Source organism: Glycine max, chromosome 8 (assembly GCF_000004515.6).
Source record: "Glycine max cultivar Williams 82 chromosome 8, Glycine_max_v4.0, whole genome shotgun sequence".
Lineage (NCBI taxonomy): Eukaryota > Viridiplantae > Streptophyta > Magnoliopsida > Fabales > Fabaceae > Glycine > Glycine max.
This window is the reverse complement of record NC_038244.2, coordinates 39,948,213-39,958,899: the sequence shown is the minus strand read 5'-3', so window position 1 is coordinate 39,958,899 and position 10,687 is coordinate 39,948,213. Positions and strand designations below refer to the sequence as shown.

The 10,687-nt window shown below is 39.2% G+C and overlaps 1 protein-coding gene across 2 annotated transcripts; it reads left to right on the top strand.

Moving 5' to 3' along the window:
* Window positions 1–696: 696 nt before the first annotated feature.
* On the top strand, window positions 697–10,447 carry LOC100305893 (uncharacterized protein At4g14342). Of its 2 annotated transcripts, none has more exons than XM_003531988.5 (4): window positions 697–829; window positions 1,016–1,101; window positions 1,200–1,323; window positions 10,066–10,356. In XM_003531988.5, the coding sequence occupies exons 1-4, from the start codon at window positions 824–826 to the stop codon at window positions 10,111–10,113; spliced, it is 264 nt and encodes an 87-aa protein (XP_003532036.1). In that variant the 5' UTR covers window positions 697–823; the 3' UTR covers window positions 10,114–10,356. The 2 variants fall into 2 exon arrangements, with proteins under 2 accessions (XP_003532036.1, XP_006585971.1); XM_006585908.4 differs by having other exon boundaries at window positions 753–920; window positions 10,066–10,447.
* The last annotated feature ends 240 nt before the right edge of the window (window positions 10,448–10,687 follow it).

The window sequence follows — 10,687 nt, the reverse complement described above, 5'->3', positions numbered from 1 at the left end:
CTAAAAGAGAATTAAAATACAAATTATAAAAACTAAAAATATTACTTTTAAACTAAAAGAACTAAAAAAAATTAAAATATAAATAATAAGAACTAAAAAAAAGTCAGTTTCAAACTAACTAAAAATATATGAATCATATAAAGAGAAAATAAGTAATTTAACTTAAAATTAACATGTAACACCTTTCTCAATTTTTTTTAATAAAATCGCTAAATTGTAATAATGCATTGAGCTTAGTGACACGCATAACCCTCCACACAACATAGAAAGTGACAATTTGATAGTGCTAGTAAACTTCACTCAACTCAAGTCCTACTATGTAAAATTGTCACTTTATCTGAAAAAGGAAACACTAAAATAAAATTATCTTCTTACTTTAAATTTTGGCTCTGATTTAACACATTTTTAGAATACTGAGTGTAAAGTTCAAGTTAAGTAAAACAAATTATTATTATTATATTTTAGTAAAGTCTATGTAAACGTAAATTTATGAAAAATATAAATGAAAAAATTACAAAAACTAAAATTATAAAAATATAATTTTATAAGAACTAAAAATAAATAAAATATTTAACAGAAACTAAAATTACAAAAAACGCCAACTTAAAAACTAAAATTTAAAAAATAAACTTACCCACGTAAAAAAAAAAAAAACTAACTGTAAACGTAAAGATTTTTAAGTCTTAAATTAATTTGATACATTGTTCCGTGGTATAAATATTAAACCCTAGGCTAGATATTTCTGATATGAACGGTGAACCGGATCCCCCTTCGAAGTGAATTATATTGCAGCGAATCACACACACTCTGAACAACGCCCACCATGCAGGTAGAGATTCTATTCCCAATTTCCTTGAAACGCTCTTTCCCTCTTTCCGTTCACTCGCTCCGTTATGAAGTTCAGGCTGCGATTCAATTTTGTACTTTTCAGTTTCTCAATCTGTGACCTATGTGAATTGGAGTTAATTAGGGTTTTCAAATTCGGTCCCGAATTGAGTTTGTGCGTTTTATACAGGCCAGTGATAGGTTTAACATCAATTCCCAGCTTGAGCATCTCCAAGCCAAATATGTTGGAACTGGCCATGCCGATTTGAACAGATTGTGAGTTTCTCTCTCTCTCCCTTTTCCCCAATTTTTTGTTTATTTTTAAAATTATTTGTTAACCGTTTGTTTTTCTTTGTGTGCGTGTGTGTGTGCAGTGAGTGGGCAGTGAACATTCAACGAGATAGCTATGCATCATATATTGGACACTACCCTTTACTGGGATTCTTTGCTATTGCTGAAAATGAATCTATTGGAAGAGAACGCTACAGCTTTATGCAGGTTCATTTTTTTTTCTTCTTCCTCTTGTGATAAATTGATAGATGTGCATACTTTGATGTGTGCTGTTTCCATCTGGCTAGTTAATTGTCTTCTACATTTGACATTAAATTAGGTGGTTATCTATATCCATTAGTTTGTTTCACTGTCATTTTAGTAAAAGATAAATGCTAGCAATACACAATTTTTCAGTGTTCTACTGTATTGGGAGAGTTCATGAGGGAGGTGGAATGGGGAACCATTACTAGTGTTGTAACTGAAGTGAGTCTTGCATGAATTTCACCCAATAGTAAAGACAAGGGTGTTGCTAACATTTCTCTGTATTGTGGCCAAACAGGTTGTGTATGGGTTTTTATGAGATAAAAGTAAAAATAAAATTACTTGTTACTTGAAATTCTTTGCTTATGATGAACTTGTGTTAACTATGCTGTTGTTATTTGCTTGTTAGGGAGATGAAATTTATAATCTTGTTGCATCCGTTTATTATTATTTTTAATACCTCTGTTTCCGTTCCTTTTAGAAGTAGTCCTTTTCTTTTCTAATTGTATATTTGCAAATTTAATATGAAATTTTAGTTCTATGCACTAAAGATGCGTGTAACTAGCTTGTTATTCTGTTGGTATTTCTTTTAAGAAAGTGTTGTTTCTGATAACTTAAATAGGATATACAAGTACTCACATAAAGGAAATTTCTAAACTACTGCTTACACTGTCATTTCCTATTGTTGTGTCTGACGAAGAAACCCCTTTGAACTAGCCAATGGCTAAGCACCATGAAGAGTCTAAGAAAATCAGTTATTCACTTTATCTAATGAAAGAGGCACTGGCTACAGTCTTTGTTTAACAATGTTCCTTTCTAATCATGAGAACCAGGCTATAGCTCCATACATCTGCAAAGGGATTTGCCTTTGTTATTTCTCCTTGAACCCCAGAAATCAGAAGTGACATAAGAGAAATTTCTCTGAACTCTCATAAGGAACTTGCCCTCAGAGTGAAAGATAGCTAGAATTAAAGAGAGAAGGATGCAGAGAGAATGAGGTGGGAGAAAAATAGAAATGATTTCTATTATTCTGTTATAGAGAGAAAGAGAACAAGGAGAATGTCCCCTTAACAACCAAGAATAATCAGTTTACAATTATTGTTCTCAACTGCACTAATTCTATACACTGCCTAAGACAAGGGTTTAAATAGGCAGTGTATAGAATTTATTCTAGCAATTATGTACACGCTCCACCAGACTCAGGCCCAAGGGAGCCCGAGACTGAATCAGAGAAGTCAAGGGCATCTCAAACCAAGATTCCATGTAACAATTACATTAGAGAAGAGGCCAGCGCTCAATGGGAAATGGCTAAAATCCTCGGGATGACATCAGGGGAAGAGCAATCAACAATCATTGACAAAATCACAACAATGGAGATCAGAGATAGAAAGGAAGCTGAAGCATTGGGAAAGAGAAACATCTCATCATGAATATTATCTCATATAACATCAGAGGGCTGGGGAGAGGAGTGAAGTTGTCAGCAGTTAGAAGATTGGTATTAAAACACCAAGCTGACATGTTGTGTATTCAAGAGACCAAGAGAGAGCAGATAGACAAGACTACTTGTCAAGCTTTGTGGGGGGATTCAGACTTGAGTTGGGAATCTCAGCCGGCAATAAATACAGCTGGCGGGTTGTTATGTATATGGAACGAGAAGGTATATAAGGTGGACAGGAGGGTCACGGGTAGGGGCTTCATCCTGCTGGAGGGTCTGTGGACGCAAGACTTACAGAAAATCTCCATTGTGAATGTTTACGCACCATGTGAAGCTGATGGAAAGAGAGCTCTTTGGGAATCCATTAGGCAACTCAAGGATCTTCATCCTGGCGGCTTGTGGTGTATATTGGGAGACTTTAACAGCATCAGGCACCCCTCAGAGAGAGTCAGTACTAGTCAAAGGGAGGGGGACCACAATAGCATCACTGAATTTAATGATTGGTTGTCTGACTTAGCTGTAGAAGAAGTGGCATGGGTAGGCAGAAAATTTACTTGGATTAGACCGAACGGGAATGCAAAGAGTAAGCTGGATAGATTTTTCGTCTCAGATGACTGGGCATCTAAATGGCCTGACAGCACACAGTACGTGTTGGTGTTGGACAGAGATTTTTCAGACCACTGTCCAATATTACTCAGAGCCAAAACCGTTGATTGGGGACCTAAACCCTTTAGGGTTCTTGATTGCTGGCTGAAGGACAAGACATTCCAGAATGTAGTCAAGGAAACCTGGAAAAACACACAACCAAGGGGATGGGGGGGTATTTCGCTGAAAGCAAAGATCAAAACACTTAAGCAGAGGCTGAAGCAGTGGAACAAAGATCACTATGGTGACACGTTAAAGAGGGTCCAACAGATTCAGAAGGAACTGAATAATCTGGAAGCAGCCAGCAACCTTACACAAATGTCATCACAACAATTGACAGCCCGCAAAAAACTGTAGGAGGACTTGTGGACAGCTGCCCAAGCTCACGAGTCCTTGCTAAGACAAAAATCAAGAACAAAATGGATCAAGGAGGGAGATTGTAATTCAAGATACTTCCATAAGCTCATGACCTATAATCGCATGAATAATGCACTCAAAGGCGTGTTGATTGATGGGTCATGGGTTGAGGAACCATCCAGAGTGAAGGAAGAAATCCGCAATTTCTTTCAAACTAGATTCAGCGAACCTGTCTGCGGCAGACCAGAGCTAAATGGGACCAGATTCCGAGGTATTGACCAGCACCAAAAAGAAGGGCTGGTGGGCCGATTTCGGGAGGAAGAAATAAAGTCAGCGGTTTGGGAATGTGGGAGTGAGAAAAGCCCAGGACCCGATGGGCTAAATTTCAAGTTCATCAAGCATTTTTGGGAGTTGCTTAAAGCTGATATCACTCGTTTCCTTGATGAATTTTATGTCAATGGCACTTTTCCGAAGGGCTGCAATGCTTCATTCATTGCTTTAATCCCCAAGGTGAAAGACCCGCAATCTCTCAACGAGTATAGGCCTATCTCACTAATAGGCTGCGTGTACAAGATTGTGGCCAAGATTTTGGCAAATAGACTGAAAAAAGTGTTGCCGGATATAATCGACGAGAGACAAACAGCATTCATCAAGGGTCGTCAATTGCTACATGGTGTGCTGATTGCCAATGAAGTTGTGGAGGAGGCAAATCGATGTAAAAAACCTTGCTTGGTGTTTAAGGTAGATTACGAAAAAGCCTATGATTCTGTCTCATGGGAGTTCATAACTTATATGATGACAAGATTAGGCTTCTGCCCTCGGTGGTTAAAGTGGATCAAGGGCTGCCTTCATTCAGCATCAATTTCTATCTTAGTTAATGGAAGCCCTACTACCGAATTTTTCCCTCATAGAGGCCTCCGGCAAGGCAATCCCCTTGCGCCATTGTTGTTTAACATCGCTGCTGAAGGGCTAACCGGACTCATGAGAGAAGCTGTGAACAAAACCCTGTTTAAGTGCTTTCTAGTGGGGAAAAATAATGAGCCTGTTAATATTTTACAATATGCCGATGATACCATTTTCTTCGGAGAGGCCACAATGGAGAACGTGAAGGTTATAAAATCAGTTCTTAGATGTTTCGAATTAGTTTCTGGCCTCAAAATCAATTTTGCAAAGAGCCGATTCGGAGCTATTTGGAAATCAGAGCAATGGTGTAAGGAGGCTGCGAAGTTCCTCAATTGCAGTTTGCTGTCTATGCCTTTCTCTTACCTTGGTATCCCCATAGAGGCAAATCCAAGACGTAGGGAGGTTTGGGATCCGATCATTAGGAAGTGCCAGTCAAAATTATCTAGATGGAAACAAAAACATATTTCCATGGGAGGGAGAGTCACTTTGATTAACGCAGTCCTAATAGCGCTTCCCATTTACTTCTTTTCTTTTTTCAGGACACCCAGCAAAGTAATACAGCAGCTAGTTAATATCCAGCGCCTTTGGGACGGTGTTTCGGAGCAAAGGAGGATCGCGTGGGTCAAGTGGGAAAATGTGTGTCTCCCTAAAGAGAAAGGAGGATTAGGCGTTAAAGACTTGAGGAAGTTTAATACAGCATTGCTTGGTAAGTGGAGATGGAATTTGTTTCATCAAGACGGACAGCTATGGACTAGAATACTGAATTCAAAGTATGGCGGCTGGAGAAATTTAGATGATCAAAGAAGAAGCACACTACACTCGCATTGGTGGAAGGACCTTAGGCATCTCAATCAGCAAGAGGAGTCAGCAGCATTGAAAGATCAAATAGAATGGAAAGTGGGCTGCGGAGACAAGATCAGATTTTGGGAAGACAAGTGGACAGCCAGGGACAGACCCTTAGCGGAAAGATTTCCCTTATACCAAATTTCCAACCAAAAACAACATATTATCAGCCTCTTGGGAAGTCACAGAGATGAAGGTTGGGAATGGCGCTTCAATTGGAGGAGAAATCTATTTGACAGCGAAGTTTCAATGGCTGCAGATTTTCTAGAGGAAATTGGATCGTCATCAGCCCAACAGCAACGACCAGACTCATGGACTTGGAAAGCAGATCCAAGTGGAAGCTATTATGCAAAATCTGCATATGGGATTTTGCTGGAGGCAATAAGGGGGGATGATGAAGATGGGGTTTTCAGGAAATTGTGGAAACTACAGTTACCATCCACGGCATTGGTGTTCTCATGGAGGCTCATCAAAGATCGCCTACCAACGAAGGTGAATTTGAGGAGACAAGTGGAAATAAGCGACTCGGCGTGTCCATTGTGTAACTGCTCGGAGGAGGATGCAGCACACCTGTTTTTCAGCTGCAACAAGACCCTTCCCTTGTGGTGGGAGTCTCTGTCGTGGGTGAAGTCACTGTGCTCTCTTCCAAAAAATCCGAGGGCACACTTTCTACAACACAAGCAGTGGGAATGCAGTTGGGAACAAAGCTGTAAGATGGACATCTTGGTGGATAGCCCTTACTCGGACCATATGGCTCCATCGAAATAAGTTGGTGTTTGAAAATCAGACATTTAATACAACCAAGGTGATGGATGATGCACTTCTTCTACTTTGGTCATGGCTTAAAGCTACGGAGAAGGATTTTGTATTTCATTTTAATCACTGGTCTTCTAATTCAAAAGAAGCTTTTGTGTAATTAGGAAAGTAGGGCAGTTGCTGGGGTTAACTTTTTTATTTATGTAAAGCAGATATTGGGTGTAGCTGGTCCATAATGTAAATTCCTCATTGTGAACCAGATATGCCCCCAATCCCTATATGTATCTATAGTACCACTGGTATTGCTATTATTAATATATATATATATATATATATATCTCTATTTTTTGCTGAGCAAAAAAAAAAAATGTTGCTAGCCTCTAAATTGGAGATATGGCATAGGAAACACATTATTGAAGAGGGCTTTGAGAGGTTTGTGAACCTGCAACATGTTTATTAATCCTATTAATACCACAGGGGAAATGAAATATTTTACCAAGAGGGGTCCTTGGAGTTCTGAAAGGAATTAACAAGAAGAAAACTGCCCTTGTTCACAGAAAAAAGAACTGAAAATGTAGGATGTATAGGAAAACTCTCCAGAGGAGTCCAGAGTCAATATCCTTATATCTACTAGAGAACAGTGCAAACAAAGAAAGATTCTAGTTCCATAGCATCTCTATCTGTAAATTTTGGTGAAAATGGAAATTCCAAGAAATGGAAGAGTCTTGGCTAGGATAGAAGTGGCTAATAAGATGGTATAGCGGAGATGATAAATGATTTTATTTTTGGGGGGCCGGGGTGTTAAAGGAATTGTGAAAATGGATTAGACAAATCGGGATTTAAGCTGTGGTATACGGGAAAAATCAGATCAAGAAATGGGGTAGGGATTATTGTGGACAAGGAGTGGAAGAAGGATGTCGTGGATGTAAGAAGAGTAGGAGATCGTATCATAGTCTTAAAATTGGTAGTGGGACAGGACACCTTTAATGTTATTAGTGGGTACGCACCTCAGGTTGGGTTAGCAGAACACTTTAAGGTAAAATTTTGGGAGGATCTATAAGGGGTACTTTAGGATATACCCCAAGGAGAGAAAGTTTTCCCAGGAGGGGATCTCAATGGACATGTAGGTAGCGTGGCTAGAGGTTTTGAGGGGGTGCATGGGGATTTTGGCCTAGGGGAGATGAATGGGGAGGGTAAATCCATCTTGGAGTTTTCGGAGGCTTTGGATCTTTCTATAGCCAATACATGGTTTAAGAAAAGAGAGGAACATCTTATCACTTACAAAAGTGGAGGGACATGTTCTCAGATAGATTTCTTCCTTATCAGGAAGTCTGATAGGAAGTATTGCTTGAACTGTAAAGTTATCCCGGGAGAGAGCTTGACTACCCAACATAGAGTTTTGGTTATGGATGTAAGAATTAGAGATAGAGCAAAGAGAAGAAGTCCTCTGGTAGCACCAAGGATCAAATGGTGGCACTTGAAGGGTGAGAAACAAGGAATCTTCCAACAAAAGATATGGGAGGGTTGGTGTGGACAATCACAAGGAAGTACAAATGATATGTGGAACAAGATGTCCCAAGAGATTATTAAAGTGGCTAAAGAGACGTTGGGTGAATCTAGAGGTTTTGGACCTAGGGGTAAAGAATCGTGGTGGTGGAATGAAAATGTTCAGAGCAAAGTTAGAGTAAAAAAGGAGTGTTTCAAGGAGTGGTCTAGGTGTATAAATTCTGAAACTTGGGATAAATATAAGATAGCTAGAAATGAAACCAAAAAGGCGGTGAGTGAGGCAAGAGCCCAAGCTTTTGACGGACTATACCAAGCTCTAGGAACCAGGGACGGAGAAAGATCTATATATAGGCTTGCTAAGGGTAGAGAGAGGAAAACTAGAGATTTGGATCAAGTAAAGTGTGTTAAGGATGAAGAAGGCAAAGTCTTAGTGCATGAAAAAGATATCAAGGAAAGGTGAAAGGCGTATTTCCACAACTTATTTAATGATGGATATGGATATGACTCTAGCAGTCTAGACACAAGAGAAGAGGACCGGAACTATAAGTACTATCGTCGGATTCAGAAACAGGAAGTAAAGGAAGCGTTGAAAAGAATGAGTAATGGTAAGGCGGTGGGGCCAGACAACATACCTATTGAAGTGTGGAAAACTCTTGGAGATAAAGGTCTTGAGTGGCTCACCGAACTCTTTAACGAAATTATGAGGTCAAAACGCATGCCGGAGAAATGGAGGAGAAGCACGTTAGTGTCAATCTATAAGAACAAGGGGGATATACAAAATTGTGCAAATTATAGGGGAATCAAGCTCATGAGTCATACCATGAAATTATGGGAAAGAGTGATCGAACGGAGATTAAGAAAGGAGACTCAAGTTACTGAGAATCAATTTGGTTTCATGCCGGGAAGGTCGACCATGGAAGCGATTTATTTATTACGGCGGGTGATGGAGCAATATCGCATGGCCCAACAAGACTTGCACTTGATTTTTATTGACTTGGAGAAAGCGTATGATAGAGTGCCTAGAGAGATTTTGTGGAAAGCTCTAGAGAAGAAAGGGGTTAGGGTTGCATATATTCGAGCTATCCAAGATATGTATGATAGGGTATCGACTAGTGTTAGGACACAGGGTGGAGAGTCAGACGATTTTCCCATCACAATTGGTTTACATCAAGGGTCAACCCTTAGCCCCTACCTTTTTACCTTAATTCTGGATGGCCTCACGGAACAAATCCAAGAGATAGTGCCGAGATGCATGCTTTTTGCAGATGACATTGTCCTCCTTAGAGAGTCGAGGGAGGAGCTGAATGAGAGGTTGGAAACTTGGAGACGAGCTCTAGAAACACATGGCTTTCGCCTAAGCAGAAGCAAATCGGAGTATATGGAATGTAAGTTCAACAAAAGAAGGAGGGTTTCTAACTCAGAGGTGAAAATAGGAGACCATATTATCCCTCAAGTCACACGGTTTAAATATCTTGGGTCTGTAATACAGGATGATGGGGAAATTGACGGGGATGTGAATCATCGCATTCAAGCAGGATGGATGAAATGGAGAAAAGCATCGGAGGTGTTATGTGATGCAAAGGTACCGATCAAGCTAAAGGGAAAGTTTTATCGGACTGCGGTAAGACCGGCGATTTTGTACGGAACAGAATGTTGGGCGGTCAAGAGCCAACATGAGAATAAAGTAGGTGTAGCGGAGATGAGGATGTTGCGGTGGATGTGTGGTAAGACTCGACAGGATAAAATTAGAAACGAAGCTATTAGAGAGAGGGTTGGAGTAGCGCCTATTGTAGAGAAGATGGTGGAAAATAGATTTAGGTGATTTGGGCATGTAGAGAGAAGACCGGTAGACTCTGTAGTGAGGAGAGTAGACCAGATGGAGAGAAGACAAACAATTCGAGGCAGAGGAAGACCCAAAAAGACTATAAGAGAGGTTATCAAAAAGGATCTCGAAATTAATGGTTTGGATAGAAGTATGGTACTTGATAGAACATTATGACGGAAGTTGATCCATGTAGCCGACCCCACCTAGTGGGATAAGGCGTTGTTGTTGTTGTTGTTGTTGATTATCCCAAAATTTCTCCCAAAAGTAAAACCTGATCCCGATGCGTTTTTTTTTGGGGGTGATTCCTTTCCTTTCCTTTTTTTTGGCATTTGACTTGAAGGTTGCTTGGAAATTTATGAGAATGTAAATATACTATTAGTCTATTATATACAGTCATGGCATATTCCTTATTTGACAAATTCTATTTTTTGTGCAGAAAATGCTCCTGCCTTGTGGTTTGCCTCCCGAAAGAGAAGAAGATTAAGGATTACATCTGGATTACAAATGGATCACACAACACTGTTAATATAGCCTCCGACAGTTTGTTGTACCGTGTTATCTTATCAAGGAAACAGATGGTTGTGTGACCTTGATTAGCTTGTGGATGCTGAAGCTTTAGTTGTTATGGATCTTGGAAATTATGTCTAGTTTATTCTGAAATCTTAATGTTGCCGTGTTTCCTATATGATGGCCCTTTAAATTGAATCAAATTTGTGTTTGCATCCTAGAAAATGTGAGTATTCTTGAACTCGTACTAGGGAACACTCTTTCCAAGGCTCAAGAACTGGCTAACATGATCATGTTTAATTGTTCGTCAATATCTGGTTTAATAATTTTGATAATTTGTGGCAGCTTTTAGCAACTATACTATATATCTTAATCATATTTTAACATTTTTTTTGTGTTTGTTTAAATTATTTATGTTTAAAAGAAAGTTTTCTGGTTATTTTAAGCATTTTTTTTATCTGCTTAAAAAATGCTTATTTTTTTAAAGCATTTTTTTCACAATTGTTTTTTTTTTTGTACTTTTTTTACATAAATTGGCCTATTGTTTAGTA

Bases quoted from the DNA above. Each gene is read 5' to 3' on its own strand.
- LOC100305893 (XM_006585908.4), top strand. From the start codon at position 894: ATGAAGTTCAGGCTGCGATTCAATTTT. The intron at 1,102-1,199 runs GTGAGTTTCTCT...GTGTGTGTGCAG, and splicing joins CATGCCGATTTGAACAGATT to TGAGTGGGCAGTGAACATTC. The intron at 1,324-10,065 runs GTTCATTTTTTT...TTTTTTGTGCAG, and splicing joins AACGCTACAGCTTTATGCAG to AAAATGCTCCTGCCTTGTGG.